Below are 19,650 nucleotides of genomic sequence, written 5' to 3'. Positions count from 1 at the left end.
GGGGGTTAGGGTGTAGGAACTGACCTAGGGTGGGGAGTTAGGATGTGAGGACTGACCTGGGGGGGGTGTGGGGACTGACCTGGGGGGGTCAGGGTGTGGGGACTGACCTGGGGGGGTCAGGGTGTGGGGACTGACCTGGGGGGGTCAGGGTGTGGGGACTGACCTGGGGGGGTCAGGGTGTGGGGGCTGACCTTGGGGGAGTTAAGGTGTGGGGTCTGACCCGGGGGGGTGTTGGGGCATGGGGAGTGACCTTGGGGAGGACGGGGTGCAGATGGACCTTAGGAAGGGTGGGGTGCAGGGACTGACCTCATGGAGGATGGTGTGCAGATGGACCTTGAAGAGGATGGGATGCAGGGACTGACCTGGAGAGGGGGATGGGGTGCTGGGATGAACTTGGGACAGGAGTACAGGGGCTGATCTCGGGATGGGTGTGCAAATGGACCTGGGGTGGCGCCAGGATGGCCCTCCAAGTGCTGTGAGGGAGGGGCCTGCAGCACTGCTCCAGGAAAGGGTTTTTATGGTGAAGGAGACACAGCGGCTCATAAGCTCCCCCAGCCCTGCACCCAGGCCTCTGCGTCTGCTAGTCTCTGGCCATCAAGCTCACGTGGTAGGGTCTCCCGTTCAGCCACTTTGAAGTGTGGCGTTCACAGTGGGCACCCACCAGAGCAGCTTCAGAACTTTCTCCTCCACACCCCGCAGGAACCTGTGCCCACCAGCGGTCACCCCCCTCCAGCCTGTCTTCACTGATAAACTTTGGTCTCTATGCATTTGCTTGTTGTAGATGTTTCAAGTAAGTGGGATCATATGCTTGTGTCTCTCTTACTTCACCAGCAGGGTGCCTGCAGCTGGGGTGGGGAAGAGGAAGCACGGGGTGGGGGCAGGGCATGGGGGGAGGTCTGCAGGTGTGGCCACAGTGCCCCCCGTGCCTGCATCAGGTTTGCATGACAACCCGAAGCTAAATCTCGCTTCTGAAGACGGGACTGGCATGGCACAGGGAGGGTCTCACCTGGCCTGCGTGGGAGCCAGGGTCCAGGGGCTGGGGTCCAGCCATACACCCTTCCTATCTCTCGTCCCACACCTCCCCACTCACCCCCTGGGACTCCCGAGGACAGGCAGGAATGACCCCAGTATGCAGATGGGGAACCTGAGCCACAGCCCTACGGGCTGTGCCCTCTGCAGTAGCTGACCCTTGGGGGCCTGGTCCTCAGTGTGGGGTGCCCTCCCAGTGACCAGCTGCCTGGGGCCACATGGGGCAGTCCAAGGAGTGGCATGGGGGTGCATGTCTGGTGGGGGGTGTTTTCCTCAGAGTTTTCAGAGAGAAAAGAAGTGGAACTCAGGGGCCACCTTGCTATATGGACTGCAGCCCCAGAGAAAAACCACCCGGAGGCACCTGACACATGGAATTGCATCTCCCAGGATGCCAACTCAGGGTTGCTATGAGTCAGAATCCACTCAACAGCAACAGGTATTCAACAGGATGCCAAAAATAAATGCTTTATTTATTTTCATTTTAATCTATTTTCTTTTAATGTATAATGTATTATGAATATTTTCTTTTAATGTCTTTTATTTTTTATTTCATTAAATTTTTTCTATTTTGTTCAGTTATATATTTTTATTTTATTTAACTTATATTTTATTGATTCTATTTGAATTTACGTATTTTTCAATTTTATTGTTATAACTTAATTTAGCTTATTTTCTTTATTTAAAATTTTCATAATTCCCTTTATTTTTATATTACTGTTTTAGTTTCTATTTCATTCTGTTTTACTTTATTAAATTATAATGTTCCTTCATTGTTTTTATTAATTTATTTTATTCTGTTTGATTAATTTTAGTAGTCTATTTTATATGAATTTTATCCATAATATCAGTTACCCTCTTCATCTTCTCCAGCCTGACACATGTAACCTGCCTTTTACTGCTTTAATTTGTGTTTGTTTACTATGACTGAGGGGTCCCTGGGTGGTGCAAAGTGAACAAGCTCAGCTTCTATCCCACTCAGAGGGTCCTCAGAATAAAGACGTGGTGGTCTGCTTCTGAAAGATCACCCTCTGAAAACCCTGTGGAGCACAGTTCTGCCCTGACACACATGGGCTCACCATGAGCTGGAGTCCACGTGACAGCAATTAAAAAAAAAAAAAAAGAAGAAGACTGAGGTAAATCACTCGTGTCTGTTTGTTGGCATTTTGTGTTCTTCCCTGTGGACATGTATCTCATTGATTTATTAGCATTATTGAGTAAATTGTCTATCATATGTTAAAAATATTTCATGATATTTTATTTATCTAATCTCAATTTTTAAGTATTTTATTATAGAATAAAATAGATTACAAAAAATGTAATAAAACAGAATTAGGTTTTAAAAAATAAAATATGAAATACTTGAAACATGGTAGGAAAATTTACTCAATAATGCTAATAAATCAAAGAGATACATATCAATAGGAAAAAATACAAAATGTTAGTAAACATAGGCAGAGGTGCTTGACCTCAGTCTTATTTTACATTTGCTGATGTGTCACAACTCAAAATGAGAAGAAACAGCTGCAAACATCCATTAATAACTGGAACATGGAATGTAAGAAGTGTGAATCTAAGAAAATTGGAAGTTGTCAAAAATGAAATGGAAAGTTTGTAGATATCCTAGGTATTAGGAAGCTGAAATGCACCATTTTGAATGAGACAGTCATGGTTTACTAGGCCGGAAATGACAGACTGAAGAGGAATGGCATCACATTCATTGTCAAAAAGGACGTCTCAGGATCTACCCTGAAGTATAATACTGTCAGTGATAGGATAATATCCATACGCCTACAAAAAAGACCAATTAATACAATTAATATTCAAATTTACATATCAACCACTAATGCCAAAATGAGGAAATTAAAGATTTTTACCAACTTCTACAGTCTGATAAACATGCAATCAAGATGCATTCATAATTGCTGGTGATTGAAATGGAAAAGATGGAAACAAAGATTGATAGTTGGAAAATATGGCTTGATGATAGAAACGATGCCAGAGATCACATGATGGAATTTCGCAAGATCAACAACCTATTCATTGCAAATACTCTTCTTCAACAACATAAATGGCGACGACACATGTGGACCTTGCCAGATGGAATACATGGGAATCAAATCGATTACGTCTATGGAAAGAGACAAAGGAGAAGTTCGGTATCATCAATCAGAACAAGGCCAGGGGCCAACTGGAAGAGACCACATTGTGAGACGACATCAAGGACATCATACATGAAAAAACCAAAAAATCATTAAAAAGACAGGAAAGAAAGAAAAGACTGAAAGGATGTCACCAGAGACTGTGAAGGTTGCTCTCGAACGTCACGTAGCTAAAGCAAATGGAAGAAATGATGATGTAGAAGAGCTGAACAGAAGATTTCAAAGGGAGGCTTGAGAAGATAAAGAATTGCAATAAAATGTGCAAAGACCTGGTATTAGAAAACCAAAAAGGAAGAACATGCTCAGCATTTCTCAAGCTGAAAGAACTGAAGAAAAAATTCAAGCCTCCAGTTGAAATATTGAAGGATTCTATGGGCAAAACATTGAATGACACAGAAAGCATCAAAAGAAGATGGAAAGAATAAGTCAGTGTACCAAAAACAATTTGTAGACCTTCAGCCATTTCAGTAGGTAGCATATGATCAAGAACCGATGGTATTGAAGGAAGAAGTCCAGTCTACACTGAAGGCATTGACAAAAACCAAGGCTTCAGTAACTGATGGAATACCAATTGAGATGTTTCAACAAAAGGCTACAATGCTGGAAGCGCTCACTAGTCTACACCAAGAAATTTGGAAGACAGGTACCTGGCAAACCGACTGGAAGAGGTCTGTATTTGTGCCCATTCCAAAGAAAGGTGGTCCAGCAGAATGTGGAAATTATTGAACAATATCAGTAATACCATATGCAAGTAAAATTTTGCTGGACATAATTAAAAAATGATTATAGCAGTATATTGATGGAACTGCCAGAAATTGAAGCTGGATTTGGAAGAAAACATGGAACAAGAGATACATATTGCTGATGTCAAATGGATCTGCGTGAAAGCAGAGAATGCCAGAAAGACATCTCTGTATAGTCATATACAAAGGCATTTAACTATGTGGATCATAACAAATTATGGGTAACTTTGCAAAGAATGAGAATTCCAGAACCTGTGCATAGATAAAGAGGCAGTAGTTTGAACAGAACAAGGGGTTACTGTGCACTTTAAAATCAAGAAAGATATGTATCAGGGTTGTATCCTTTCACCATCCTTATTCAATCTATATGCTGAGCAAATAATCCGAGAAGAATGCTGCATCAGGATTGGAGGAAGGCTCATAAACAACCTTTGAAATGCTAATGACACAATCTTCCTTGCTGAAAGTGAAGAGGACTTGAAGCACTTGCTGATGAAGGTCAAACGCCACAGCCTTCAGTATGGATTACAATTCAACGTAAAAAACCAAAAATCAAACCCAGTGCCGTCGAGTCAATTCCAACTCATAGCGACCCTATACGACAGAGTAGAACTGCCCCATAGAGTTTCCAAGGAGCACCTGGTGGATTCGAACTGCCAACCCTTTGGTTGGCAGCCGTAGCACTTAACAAAGAAAACAAAAATCCTTACAGTTGGACCAATAAACCACATTTTGATAAACGGAGAAAAGATTGAAGTTCTCAAAGATTTCATTTAACTTGGATCCACAATCAATGCCCACGGAAGCAGCAGTCAAGAAATCAAACCACGTATTGCATTGGGCATCCTCCTGCAAAAGATCTCTTTAAAGTGTTGAAAAACAAAGATGTCACTTTCAGGACTGAGGTACACTTGTCCGAAGACAAGGTATTTTCACTGGCTTCATATGATGCAAATCTGCTGCAAAAGACCTCTTTAAAGTGTCGACAAGCAAGGATGTCACTTTGAGGACTAAGGTGCACCTGACTCAAGCCATGGTGTTTTAGATCACCTCATATGCATGTGAAAGCAGGACAGTGAATAAGGGAGACGGAAGAAGAATTGGTGCCTTTGAATTGTGGTGTTGGAGAAGAATGTTGAATATACCACGGGCTGCCAAAAGAACGAACAAATCTTTCTTGGAAGAAGTACGACCAGAATGCTCCTTGGAAGTAAGGATGGTGAGACTATATCTCACATACTTCGGACATGTTGTCTGGAGGGATCGGTCCCTGGAGAACAGCATCATGCTTGGTAGAGTGTCAGCAAAAAAGAGGAAGACCCTCAACAAGATGATTGACACAGTGGCTGCAACAATGGGCTCAAGCATGACAAGGATTGTGAGGATGGTGCAGGACCGAGCAGTGTTTCCTTCTATTGTCTATAGGGTCGCTATAGGAAACCCTGGTGGCATAGTGGTTAAGTGCTACAGCTGCTAACCAAGAGGTCAGCAGTTCAAATCCACCAGGCACTCCTTGGAAACTCTTTGGGGCAGTTCTACTCTGTCCTATAGGGTCGCTATGAGTCGGAATCAGCTCGACGGCAGTGGGTGGTGGGATGAGTCAGAACGGACTTGACAGCAACAATGTGTGCATGCGAAAACTGGACAATGAATAAGGAAGACTAAAGAAGTGATGCCTTTGAATTACGGTGTTAGTGAAGTATATTGAATATACCATGGACTGCCAAAAGAGCAAGCAAACCAGTCTTGGAAGAAGTACAGCCAGAATGCTCCTTAGAAGGGAGAAAGTTAAGACTTTGTCTCACATACTTCGGATATGTTATCAGGAGGGACCAGTCCCTGGAAAAGGACATCATGCTTGGTAAAGTAGAGGGTCAGTGAAAAAGAGAAAGGCCCTCAGCAAGATGGATTGACACAGTGGCTGCAACAGTGGGCTCAACCATAGCAACAATTGTGAGGATGGCATAGGACCAGGCAGTGTTTTGTTCTGTTGTACATGGGGACACCACGAGTTGGAACCAACTGAACGGCACCTAACAGCATATGGATGTGAAAGCTGGACAGTGAACAAGAAAACCAAAGAAGAACTAATTCATTTGAATTATGGTGTTGGTAAAGAATATTGAACATAATGGACTGCCATGAATGCTTACAAATCTGTCTTGAAAGAAGTACGACCAGAGTGTTCCTTAGAAGTGGGGATGGCGAGACTTTGTCTCATGTACTTTGGACATGTTATCAGGAGGGACCAGTGCCTGGAGAAGGACATCGTGCTTGGTAACATAGAGGGTCAGTGAAAAAGAAGACCCTAGATGGATTGGCACAGTGGCTACTACAATGGGCTCAACCATAGCAACAATTGTGAGGATGGCACAGGACTGGGCAGTGTATCATTCTGTTGTATTAGGGTCACTATGAGTTGTTACTGATTTGATAGCATGTAACAACAACATTAAGTTAGCTCTTTATCATATGTGTTACAAATACTTTATTATATATTATTTTATCTTATTTTGCTTAATTCTGTTTTATTTCATTTAATTTTATTGTGTATTTTATTTTCAATATTTTTATTTATATTGCTTCATTTATTCTTTTTATTTCACTTATTCAATTTTTATAGTTACATTGTTTTAAATTTTTATTTTTATTGAGTATATTTCATATAGTCTATTGTTGGGGGCCATCCAGTCAATTCCTGCTCATAGCAACCCTGTGTAGTACAGAATGAAGCATTGCCTGGTCTATATAGTCTTTGCTATATTATGTAATTAATTGCATTTAAATTTATTTTACTTATTCTATTTTTATTTTTAAATTTAATTTAATTTATTTTTATTTAAGATATTTTACTTATTTAATTTATTTCATTGTTATTACCTTATACATTTGGGTCAGGCACACCTTAGTCCTCAAGGTGACATCTTTGCTGTTCAACACTATAAAGAGGTCTTTTGCAGCCAGTTTACCCAATGCAATGCATCTTTTGATTTCTTGACGGCTGCTTCCATGGATGTTGATTATGGATCCAAGTACAATGAAATTCTTAACAACCTCAATCTTTTCTCCATTTATCATGATGTTGCTTATTTGTCCAGTTGTGAGGATTTTTGTTTCCTTTATGTTGAGGTGTAATCCATACTGAAGAAGCTGTAGCTTTGATCTTCATCAGTAAGTGTGTCAAGTCCTCTACGCTTTCAGCAAGCAAGGTTGTGTCATCTGCATATTGCAGGCTGTTAATGAGTGTTCCTCCAATCCCGATGCCCTGTTCTTCTTCATATAGTCCAGCTTCTCTGATTATTTGCTGAACATACAGCTTGAATAGGTATGGTGAAAGGATACACCCGACACACACCTTTCCTGACTTCAAACCATGTAGTATCCCCTTGTTCTCTTCGAACAACTGCCTATAAGCTATGTATGATATTGTTTGATAATTTCTGCATTTGGTTGGATCACCTTTCTTGGGAAAAGGCATAAATATGGATCTCTTCCAGTTGGTTGGCCAGGTAGCTGTCTTCCAAGTTTCTTGGCATAGATGAGTGAGCACCTCCAGTGCTGCATCTGTTTGTTGAAACATCTCAATTGATATTTCCGTCAATTCTCAGAGCCTTGTTTTTCGCCAGTGCCTTCAGCCCAGCTTGGACTTCTTCCTTCGGTACGATTGGTTCCTCATCATATGTTACCTCCTGAAATGGTTTAATGTCAACCAATTCTTTTTGGTATAGTGACTCTGTGTATTCCTTCCATCTTCTTTTGATGCTTCCTGCGTCGTTTAATATTTTCTGCACAGAATCCTTCAGTATTTTAACTCTAGGCTTGACATTTTTCTTCAGTTCTTTCAGCTTGAGAAATGCTGAGCGTGTTCTTCCCTTTTGGCTTTCTATCTCCAGGTCTTTGCACATGTCATCGTAATACTTTGTCTTCTCAAGCTGCCCTTTGAAATCTTCTGTTCAGCTCTTTGGCTTCATCATTTTTTCCTGTTGCTTTAGCTACTCAACGTTCAAGAGAAAGTTTCAGAGTCTCTTCTGACATCCAGTTAGGTCTTTTCTTTCTCTCGTGTCTTTTTAATGACCTCTTGCTTTCTTCATGTATGATGTCCTTCCACAGCTCGCCTCGTCTTCAGTCGTTGGTGTTCAACACGTCAAGTCTGTTCTTGAGATAGTCTGTAAATTCAAATGGGATATACTCAAGCTCGTACTTTGGCTTTCATGGGCTCGTTCTGATTTTCTTCAGTTTCAACTTGAACTTGTATGGAATTGATGATTGATCCGCAGTTGGCCTGTGGCCTTGTTCTGACTGATGGTATTGAGCTTTTCCATCGTCTCCACCGATGTTGTCGATTTGATTCCTGCTTGTTCCATCTGGCGAGGTCCACGTGTATAGTTGCCGTTTATGTTGGTGAAAATGGTACCTGCAGTGAAGTTGTTGGTCCTGCAAAATTTAATCATCAATCTCTGGCATAGTTTCTATTACCAAGGCCATGTTTTACAGCTTCTGATCCTTCTTTGTTTCCAGTTTTCACATCCCAATCACCAGTAATTATCAGTGCACCCTGATTGCATGTTCAATCAATATCAGACTGCAGAAGCTGGTAAAAATCTTTGATTTCTTCATCTTTGGCCTTACTGGTTGGTGCGTAAATTTGAATAATAGTCCTATCAACTGGTCTTCATTGTAGGCATACGGATGTTATCCTATCACGGACAGCGTTGTGCTTCAGGATAGATCTTGAAATGTACTTTTGGACAATCAGTCCAACACCATTCCTCTTCAAGTTGTCGTTCCAAGCGTGGTAGACTATATGATCGTCTGATTCACAGTCACCAATACCAGTCCCTTTCAGTTCACTAATGCCCAGGATATTGATCTTTATGTGTTCTATTTCATTTTTTACAATTTCCAATTTTCCTGGATTCATACTTCATACATTCCATGTTCTGATTATTAATGTTTACAGCTGTTTCTTCTCATTTTGAGTTGTGCCACATCAGCAAGTGGAGGTCCTGAAAAGGTTGACTCCATCCATGTCATTAAGGCCAACTCTACTTTGAGGAGGCAGCTCTTCTCCAGTTGTCTTTTGAGTGCCTTCCAACCTGAGAGGCTCATCTTCTGGCACTGTATTAGACAGTGTCTGGTGCTGTTCATAAAGTTTTCACTGGCTAATTCTGTTCAGAAGTAGACCGCCAGGTCCTTCTTCCTGGTCTGCCTTAGCCTGGAAGCTCCCCTGAAACCTGTCCACCATGCTTGAGGATGGCACAGAATCAGGCAGTGTTATTTTCTGTTTTTATAGGGTCACTGTGAGTTGGAACCAACTCGATGGCACCCAACAACAATAGTATTTATTTTATGTGTTCTATTCACTTTATTTTACTTTTATTTTGTTTCACTTTATCCCTCCTTTATCAATTCCAACTCGTAGTGATGCTACAGGACAGGGTAGGACTGCCCTAAAGGATCCCAAACTGTAAAGTTCTGTGGTAGCTGACTGCCACACCTTTCTCTTTCTGAGAAACTGGTGGGTTTGAACTGCCAACCTTTCAGTTAGCAGGCTAATGCTTAACCACTGTGCTACCAGGGCATCTCTATTTTACTTTAATTTATTTAATATATTTAATCTGTTTTTATTGTATTTATACTATTTTTCAATTTTATTAAATATATTTTACATATACATGTATTTTGGTGGCTCAGTGATTAAGAGCTCCACTGCCAACCAAAAGGTCAGCAGTTCCATTCCACCAGTTGCTCCTCGGAAACCCAACGGGGCAGTTCTACTGTGTCCTGTAGGGTCACTATAAGGACTCAACAGCAACGGGTTTGGTTTTGTATTTTACATAGATTATTTATTTAGCCTATTTTATTTATTAAATTCTCTTATTTTATTCCAATTTTATTTTATGTATTTACAGGTAGCCCCAGATTTACGATGGGGTTTCATTCCAATGACTCTGATGTAAGTGGAATACCTCATTTTTTTTAGTTTTCATTATTATTGCCTTTTATTGTCAGTATCTTTATAAATCTGATCTTCATTTGTCTTTGGTGGTTGGAAACATTACATATAATCTTAAAAAAGGTATATTTTAATACATATATAAAAAAATTCACAGATCATAAAAACTTACTCGACAGTGAAGAAGGGTTGGACGACATTGGCACTTTGCAGTTGTAACAGCTCTACTTGTGGAGGTTTGGATTGTGTCTGGGCGTAGGGGTGGCGATTCTGGTCAGCAGATTAGTGAGAGTTGTCTGTATGGTCTTTGTCTTAGTTATCTAGTCCTGCTATAACAAATACCACAGGTGAGTGGCCTTAACAAATGGAAATTTATTTTCTCACAATTTAGGAAGCTAGAAGTCTGAATTCTGGGTGCTGGCTCTGGGGGAAGGCTTTCTCTCTCTGTTGGCTCTGGAGGAAGGTCCTTGTCTCTTTTGAACTTCTGCCCTGGGCCGTCTTCATGTGGTTTGGCGTCTCTCTTCACCCGCCTCTGCTTGCTTCTCTCTTCTTTTCTCACTTGTAAGATAAATGTGTGACTCGAGTAAAGGTGTGACTTGAGTAAGGGCAAGGTGACTTGAGTCAGACCCTCTTGTAAGGCCCAAGATACACCCCACCCTAATCCTAATTCTGCCTCAGTAACATATAGAGGTTAGGATTTACAATACATTGCAACATGGAGGACAACCACACAATACTGGACACAGTTCAACCAATAACAGCTGTTTTCTTTTTTAATTCATCTCACTGCTTCCCAAATCTACCTGTTGACTTGAGCAAAGCAATCAGCCTTTGGGTCCATGTTTTCAAGCAACTGAACCCCCTGATTTAGTTCAGAAAAAACTCCAGCTAATCCTTTCACTGTAAAATTTCTTGACAGCTTCTCTCCTTCCTCATTATTTCTTTCTTCTTCAGTATTTCTTTCCTCTTCATTAAGTCCTGACTGTCCATTCTTCCTGATCGATGAGCTGTTCCACGTTGGCAATAAACCAAAACCAAACCCATTGCTGTCCAGTTGATTCCAACTCATAGCAACCCTATAGAACAGAGTAGAGGTGCCCCATAGAGTTTCCAAGGAGCACCTGGTGGATTTGAACTGCAAACCCTTTGGTTAAGCACTGTAGCACTTAACCACTACGCCACCAGAGTTTCCACATTGTTATTGTTGTTAGGTGCCGTCGAGTCGGTTCTGACTCATAGTGACCCTATGCACAAAAGAACGAAACACTGCCCGGTCCTGCGCCATCCTTACAATCGTTGTTATGCTTGAGCTCATTGTTGCAGCCACTGTGTCAATCCACCTCATTGAGGGTCTTCCTCTTTTCTGCTGACCCTGTATTGTGCCAAGCATGATGTCCTTCTCCAGGGACTGATCCCTCCTGACAACATGTCCAAAGTATGTAAGATACAGTCTCGCCATCCTTGCTTCTAAGGAGCATTCTGCTTGTACTTCTTCTAAGACAGATTTGTTCGTTCTTTTGGCAGTCCATGGTATATTCAATCAATATTCTTCAACACTACAGTTCAAAGGCATCAATTCTTCTTCGATCTTCTTTATTCATTGTCCACGTAGTTTCCCTATAGAAAGTTCTAAATTCAGCATTCTTGCCATATGGACTATTTTCCCATCCATCTCTTCTATCATATTATCCTGATCAAATGCTTGGAGTGTGTTCACATAGCTCAGCGATTTTTTCCGTATCCCCTGCATCCATTTTCGATCACCTTATCCCAGGGGGATGTGATGTTCCAGATACACCGAGGGTTGTAAGTGTGATTCATCGTACTCGAATGTGTCATAAGTCGAGGACAACTTGTATTATTTATTTACCTATTTAAGGTTATATATTATTTTATTTATTGTATCTTATTATGGTGGCATAGTGGTTTAAGTGCTATGGCAGCTAACCAAAGGGACGGCAGTTCGAATCCGCTAGGCGCTCCTTGGAAACTCTATGGGGCAGCTCTACTCTGTCCTATAGGGTCGCTATGAGTCGGAATCGACTCAATGGCACTGGGTTTGGTTTTTTTTAATTATATTTATCTAACACTTAATTTAAATTAATGTATCTTATTTTCCACTTTGTTTTACTAATTCTGTTTTATCTACTCTATGTTATTTATTCCATTTTATTGTATTTAACTATTTTATTCATGGAGGAATCAGTCCCTGGAGAAGGACATCATGGTTGGTAAAGTAGAGGGTCAGCAAAAAAGAGTAAGACCCTCAATGAGATGGATTGACACAGTGGCTGCAAGAGTGGACTCGAGCATGACAATGATTGTGAGGATGACACAGGACCAGGCAGTGTTTGTTTCTGTTGTAGGGTCGCTGTGAGTCGGAACCAACTCGATGGCACCCAACAACAACAACAACATTCATGTTAGTTTTTTATTTTACATTATTTTTATTTTAATATATTTTATTTAATTTTAATTTTTTATTTTATTTATTCTATTAATAAATTTTTTAGTTGGTTTTACTTATTAACATAATTTTCTACTTTATTTAATTTTACTTTTTTATTTTATGTTTTCTCTCAGGGTTAGAATTTTTCTTGTTGCTCTAGAATGTTCTATGCACAGAGCAGGGGCTGGCATAGCCATGGGTAAAAAATGTAAACTGCCTGAATAAACTGAATGCTTCGAAGGCCAGTGTAGCAGGGGTGGGGGTTTGGGGACCATGGTTTCAGGGGACATCTAAGTCGATTGGCGTAATAAGATCTATTAAGAAAACATTCTGCATCCCACTTTGGAGAGTGAGGTCTGAGGTCTTAAACGCTAGCAAGCGACCATCTAAGATGCATCAATGGGTCTCAACCCACCTGGAGCAAAGGAGCATAAAGAACACAAAAGAGACAAGGTAATTATGAGCCCAGGAAACAGAAAGGGCCACATAAACCAGAGACTACATCAGCCTGAGACCAGAAGAACTAGATGGTACTCGGCTACAACCTATGACTGCCCTGACAGGGAACACAACAGAGAACCCCTGAGGGAGCAGGAGAGCAGTGGGATGCAGACCTCAAATTCTCATAAAAAGCCCAGACTTAATGGTCTGACTGAGACTAGAAGGACACTGGAGGTCATGGTCTCCAGACCTTCTGTTAGCCCAAGACAGGAACCATTCCCAAAGCCAACTCTTCAGACAGGGATTGGACTGGACAATGGGATAGAAAATGATACTGGTGAAGAATGAGTTTCTAGGATCAAGTAGACACGTGAGACTGTGGGCAGCTCCTGTCTGGAGGGGAGATGGGAGGGTGGAGGGGGTCAGAAGCTGGCGGAATGGACAGAAAAAGAGAGAGTGGAGGGAAGGAGTGTACTGTCCCATTCAGGGGAGAGCAATTAGGAGTATATAGCAAGGTATGTATTAATTTTTGTATGAAAGATTGACTTGATTTGTAAATTTTCACTTAAAGCACAGTAAAAATAATAATTAAAAAAAGCCTAAACTGGTAAACTTTGTGTGGGGAAATCCCAGTGACATAGTGGCTAAGAGCTATGGCTGCTAACTAAAGGTTGGCAGTTCAAATCCACCAGGCGCTCCTTAGAATCTCTATGGGGCAGTCCTACTCTGTCCTGTAGGTTTGCTATGAGTTAGAATCAACTCAACGGCAATGAATTTGGTTTTGTTTTTTGGTGAACTTTGTGCTCATCTCCAAGGCTGGTAAAGTATAAAATTTATTTTGTAAAACACTTGAAAAAACAAAGGTTTCGTTTTTGTGTTATAAATATGGACAGCAGCGGTTTTCTGAGCACACCTGTATGTTCTGTGCAGGAAGCAGGTGCAGATGGACCCTGTGCTTTATTTTTGTTCCTGGGTGATATAACATTATGAGTTTAAGTCATTCCTAAGAAAAGTCTTCAGAATTCCTTGGGAGTTTTACAGGAAAGAATAAAAGTTTATTTTAATGACAATAAACTTGACTTGGTAAATGGAACCTCTCACCTACAAGACAGGTGAACCTGCATGGAAAGCTCCTGGCTTTCTCTGGGTGGCAGCACAGGCCTGGGGTGTCGCCTTAGGTTCCCCCTTGCTAATGGGGACACGGGCTTCAGGATGCTGGGACACTGGAGCCCGTGGGACCCAGCCCCTGTCCAGGTGATCGCGGTGCCTGTGCCCCAGTGGCCCCCATACCTTCCCAGCTCCCTGGGACCTCGATCTCTCGATCTTTGCAGGCCCATCCTCTCCATGTTGCCCCCACCCCTGCCTGGTCCTGCCCAGGCCTCAATCTCTCAGCTCCACAGGGCCTGTGGACTGCACTGGTCTCCCTGAGCTGTGCCCATAGTCATTGTCACACACCAGCTGGTGAGAAGAACTGCCTTCCAGCTGTGGCCTCAGTTTCCTCTCCATGAAATGGGAGGGTTAAAGAGGCAGAGAGCATACAGGGCCTGGGTTGGCTAGTGCACGGCAAACTCTGAGAAGACTCCGAGTGGGCCGTCAGGATTGCTGATGCAGTGTCTCCTGTGATCACAAGGAGTAAGAGGTGGGCTTGTGTCCCTTTAATCCTTCCAGATGGTTCTTCCTGGCCTGAACTAGTTTTCTCACTTGATCCTGCTGCAGGAATTGCTGCCCGCACGACCTGGAACTAGACTGTGGGCTGGTGTGTCTGCTGCCCAGGCCTCCAGCACAGGCCCCTCAGAGTCCACCTAGTAATGACAAAGACCCGGTCACTACAGACCCCACCTTCAAGGAAGGCGAGCCTCAGCTTCCAGGGGGAGTCAGGCCCTGCCAGAAGATTCCCCAGAGAGTGGGTTCAGGAGCTGGGGGCCAAGAAGAGGTGTTGAACGCTGCCACCCGAGCACTGAGCTGGATGTGTGGGTACAGTGTGGGGCCATGGCAGGCACTGCTGTGTGGGCACCAAGCCAGACTATGTGGGTGTGGTGTGGGGCCATGGCGGGCACTGCCACTTGGGCACGAAGCCAGATGTGTGGGTGTGGTGTGGGGCATCACAGGCGTGCACGTGGAGCGGACTAAGGAAGCCAGTTGTGAGGAAAGGACTCCGGCAGCCCAGTGTACCTCCCGCCCTAAAGCACGGAGCTCGGACACAAACATGCACCTTTGTTGTGTTCTGGGTTCCTACAGGCGAGGGAATCCTCCAGGGGATGGGGAGAGGAAGGGAAGTGAGAGACAGTGAGAACTCGAGAAACGGGACTCCTCTGAAACCAGGCCTTGAGCCAAAAGCAAGGAGGGAAAGCTGAGTGTACAATTCCAAGATTAACCCAGGACTCTGGAAGGGGGATGGAATGGTTTCAGGTTAGTAGAGCCTGGCCCTGGCAGAAATAAACTGAAATAAAGTGATCTAAGTCAAGAACTTAAGTTTTTCATAGCTAAGATCAACCAAAATAAGCTCACATTCAGAGATCACCAAGAAAACAAACCACCAGGAGTGACAGCAGAACCCAGATTAAATGGGTTAAAAACCCAAACCCGCTGCCGTCAGGTTTACTCCGACTCATAGCGGCCATGTAGGACAGAATAGAACTGCCTGATAGAGTTTCCAAGGGGTGTCTGGTGGATTCAAACTCTAGACCTTTTGGTTAGCAGCCGTAACTTAACCACTACGCCCCCAGGGCTTCCTAGATGGATGTTTAGACCCTCAGAAGCTTCAGCTTTGCAATCATCAAATGTTGTTGTTAGGTGCCATCGAACTGGTTCCTACCCATGGCAACCCTATGGACAAGAGAATGAAACACTGCCTGGTCCTTAGCCATCCTCACAATCGTTATGCTTGAGCCCGTTGTTGCAGCCACTGTGGCAATCCATCTTGTTGAGGGTCTTCCTCTTTATCGATGACACCATACTTCACCAAGCATGATGTCTTTCTCCAGGGACTGATCCCTCCTGATAATATGCTCAAAGTATGCGAGACATAGTCTCGCCATCCTTGCTTCCAAGGAACGTTCTGGCTGTTCTTCTTCCAGGACAGATTTGTTCATTCTTTTGGCAGTCCGTGGTAAATTCAACATTCTTCTCCAACACACAAGTCAAGGGCCAACTCCAACACCAAATTCTTCGGTCTTCCCTATTCATTGTCCAGCATTCATTGTCCATCAAATACAGAATATTAAATAACATGCATGAAATATTTAAAGATAGGTGATGGAATAGAAATTAAGCAACAAGAAGATTTAAAAAATGATCAGTTCTCGCCCCTTCAGGACCAAGGAAGAATGACGAAAGCTAAAGATACAAGGGAAAGGTTAGTCCAAAGGACTTATGGACCACATATACCATGGCCTCCACCAGACTGAGTCCAGTACAACCAGATGATGCCTGGCTACCATCACTGACTGCTCTGACAGGGATCACAATAGAAGGTCCTGGACAGAGATGGATAAAAATGTAGAACAAAATTCTAACTCAAAAACAAAGACTAGATTTGCTGGCCTGACAAAGACTAGAGAAACCCTGAGACGTATGGCCCCTGGACACCCTTTCAACTCAGTAATGAGGTCACTCCTGAGGTTCACCCTTCAGCCAAAGATTAGAGAGGCCCATAAAACAGAATGAGACTAAAGGGGCGCACCAGCCCAGGGGCAAGGACTGGAAGGCAGGAGGGGATAAGAAAGCTGGTAACAGGGAACCCAAGGTCGAAAACAGAGCATTGACATGTCGTGGGGTTGTTAACCAATGTCATGAAACAATATGTGTGAATAAAAAAAATGATAATGAGAAACTAGTTTATTCTGTGAACTTTCATCTAAAGAATGATAAAAAAACAAATACATGGATGTTTCCATGATATGATGTCAGTTTATTTAAAAAAAAAAAAAAGATCAGCAAGATGTATAAAAGAGTCAAACAGAACTTGGATTCATTTTTCGCCACTACTGGGAAGACCCCTCTGTGCACTCAGCCCAGTGCCCCATGAGTTTTGGTGTTCTCTAGTCTGGCGGGTAGGAACAGGCCCTATTCCCGGCCTTGTGTGAGCTCCAGGCACTGTTCCCTCTAATCCTTCCAGATGGTTCTTCTTGGCCTCAACGAGTTTTCTCACATGCATGAGCTGATCAGTATCCAGCTAAGTACTTGAGGGGGCTGTCTGCAGACTTCTGGGTTCTCTTTGCAGCTTCCTCCTAATACTCTGCCTTGTGAACTTCACCATTTTGGTCTCCCAGTCTCTCAGTGTAGTCTCCCCAGTCAAGGGGGCCTGCTGGGCTCTGCCTGGCATTTTCCACCCTGCACCAGGCTCAGGAGCTCCCCCAGCAGGGAACTGGTTGATCACAGGGGCCACCTCATTTGTTTTCCACTCTCAGGGATCACTGTCCTTCATTACCTCTTGGCCAATGTCTTGCAAACCATCGTTTCATGTATTTTGTCTGCTGTAACAGAAACATCACAAGTGGGCGCCTTTAACAAACAAATTTATTTTCTCATAGGAGGTTAGAAGCCCAAATTCAGGGTGCTGGCTCTAGGGGGAGGCTCTCTCTGTCAGCTCTGGGGAGGGTCCCTGTCTCTTTTCAGCTTTTGTTCCTCGGTTCTTTGTCGATCTTCATGTGTTACGTATCTTCCATCATCTGTGCTTGCTGCTTCTGGGCCTAATCTGCTCTTTTATATCGCAAAAGTGATTGGCTTAAAACACACCCGGTAGTAGTACTGCCTCATTAACATAACAAAGAAAACTGTATTCCCAGAAGGAATTATAACCACAAGTACAGGGGTTAAGATGTACAACACATGTTTTGGGGGACACTATTCAGTCCGTAACACAGGGTAAGTCGGGCCCCCAAGACTCTATCCTACCTGAAAGCAGAAGTCTGTTCTGTGATGATCTGATGGGTACTAGATGTTGCTGCCTTACCCCATCTGTATTTGCAAATCAGGAATGCAGTTACGGGGCAGGACTGACAGACCCCCAAACACCCAGACTCCTGATGTCGTCGTGGGAGGTGGAGGAACGCCATTACCGAGGGCATCACAGGCTGTCAACTCCAGCAGCAAGACCCCCTCAGAGCAGCAGGAAGGAAGAGGGTCGCCAAGCATGAGTGTGGGAGCTGTCCAGAAATGGAGGCAGAGGGGTTGACTGCGTGACACTTGGTATCTTAACTAGATCAGGAATCAGGCGCTAACTAGTACGTATGCTCTATGTGCTAAGAAGACAGCACAAAACACTAGTTTAAATTAGCTTGGGAAAGATCTTCCCTGTGGAAAAGGAAGCTTCCACTATGACAGGAGAAAAATACACCCCAAAACCCAGGCATGCGCTTCCTGGGAGGCTTGTGGCACCTCTGTCGGTGGTCCCTTTTCCACAGGATGAAGTGGCCTTGTTGATATGACGTGGCTTACCTTCTGCCCAGAACTCACTTCTCACGTGCCAGTTAAATCTTAGGAGTGAATTATCATCTGACAAACACTCATATAAGAAACTTGTAAAAACGTCTTGATTTCAGTGGTGTTAAATTGTTCCTGCTTTGTGGCAACCTTTATGACTTGCACCTCTGTGTCCTCTGGAAGGGACCAGGCAGAAACCCACACCGGCCACATATGCACCTCACGTTCTGTGCCCTGCAACACCTTTCCAGCACAAGGAATCCTTCCAGCTTGTAGGATTGTCCCGCATGTGTCTCCACGGCCTGTGAAGACGATCTAGAGCCTACAATGGGCATTAAGCAAAAACGGGGGGAAGGAAGCTGCAGGAAACATCTGAACTCACTGTACACCCACAGATTTGTGCACCGTCAGGAAAAAAGGAGAAGCCAGGATGCGGCTGCCTCACAGGGGCACACACAGCCACGGTGGGCCTGACTCAGGTGGCGATGATGACCCGAATCCTCCGGTCACCACGGGTAAATCCCTCTCCAACACACCACCAGGTTTGGCACCATGAGTAGGCATGGTCAGAGGCAGGGAGGTGGGGACAGGTGGAGGGATCCCGAAGCCCAGGGGAAGTGCTGTGTCTTCTGCCCCCTAGCTGATGGACTGGAAGCCTTGGGAACCCTCTCAGGATATTCTTATGAGCAAAGTCAACGTCAGATCCACTGCTGAAGATCTTATTAAAGATTGGGGAGTCATCTTTAACCATGAGAAGTTTATATGGCTTTTAGAAGACTTTCTGCCTAGTTCTGTGATTGCAAGGATAAGCCCGTAGGTAAGTCCTGAGCAGTGATAAAAGCAGGTATGGCGTTGGCACGCACAGGTTGTGTGTCCATGAGCGAATCAGCATCTCCTGAAAGGGAACCAGGATCACAGCTGGCTTCACGGGACCCTACCTATGCAGTCACACGGAACCCTACATGCAGAAGGGCCCCAAGCTTGGTTTAATGCTCTGCTGGGGTGGAGTGACACAAGGACAAGAGCTCGTGCAGGGGTGTCCCAGGGGCGCAGGGCAGCAGTGTCCCCATGTGTGGTGGCTGCTGGGTCCTTGTCCTCCAAAATGCTACGTGACAAGACACCTCAGGCACTCTCTGAACTCGGTATGCCCACACTTTCCCAAGCTGGGAGGGGCAGTCAGAGGGGTGGAGGGGACGTGGAGCCTGAGGGACTGCCCCTCTTGGGAGAGGTGTGAAAGCATCTGACAAGAAGGGGCCACTGATGGGTGGAGGTCTTAGCATGCAGACAGGAGCAGAGGGGCAGGGCTGTCCCCATAAAGGCTGCTTGTCCTGTGTCCATGGAGGAAGGCCCACTAACTCCCAACATGTACCTCACGGCCAGTTCCATTGTGAAGCACAAGCTTCCCAGTTCAGGTGAGATGCTCAGCCACAGTTACAGGTAAAGTAAGCA

At 43.9% G+C, this 19,650-nt stretch overlaps 1 protein-coding gene across 1 annotated transcript; it reads left to right on the top strand.

Annotated features, from left to right (window-relative positions):
- Positions 1 to 387: 387 nt before the first annotated feature.
- On the top strand, positions 388 to 19,231 carry LOC126062402 (uncharacterized). The gene is made up of 4 exons (XM_049859930.1): positions 388 to 790; positions 1,307 to 1,465; positions 9,844 to 9,887; positions 14,494 to 19,231. The coding sequence occupies exons 1-4, from the start codon at positions 782 to 784 to the stop codon at positions 15,065 to 15,067; spliced, it is 786 nt and encodes a 261-aa protein (XP_049715887.1). The 5' UTR covers positions 388 to 781; the 3' UTR covers positions 15,068 to 19,231.
- Positions 19,232 to 19,650: the final 419 nt, after the last annotated feature.

Source organism: Elephas maximus, chromosome 2, assembly GCF_024166365.1.
Source record: "Elephas maximus indicus isolate mEleMax1 chromosome 2, mEleMax1 primary haplotype, whole genome shotgun sequence".
NCBI lineage: Eukaryota > Metazoa > Chordata > Mammalia > Proboscidea > Elephantidae > Elephas > Elephas maximus.
Note: the sequence above shows the minus strand (reverse complement) of the source record. Positions and strands in the feature narration are given on the sequence as shown.

Excerpts from the sequence above, each read along its gene's own strand:
- LOC126062402 (XM_049859930.1), top strand. Across the intron at positions 1,466-9,843 it reads AATCCACTCAACAGCAACAG|GTAGCCCCAGATTTACGATG; the intron begins GTATTCAACAGG and ends ATGTATTTACAG. Across the intron at positions 9,888-14,493 it reads TTCATTCCAATGACTCTGAT|GAATTGCTGCCCGCACGACC; the intron begins GTAAGTGGAATA and ends ATCCTGCTGCAG.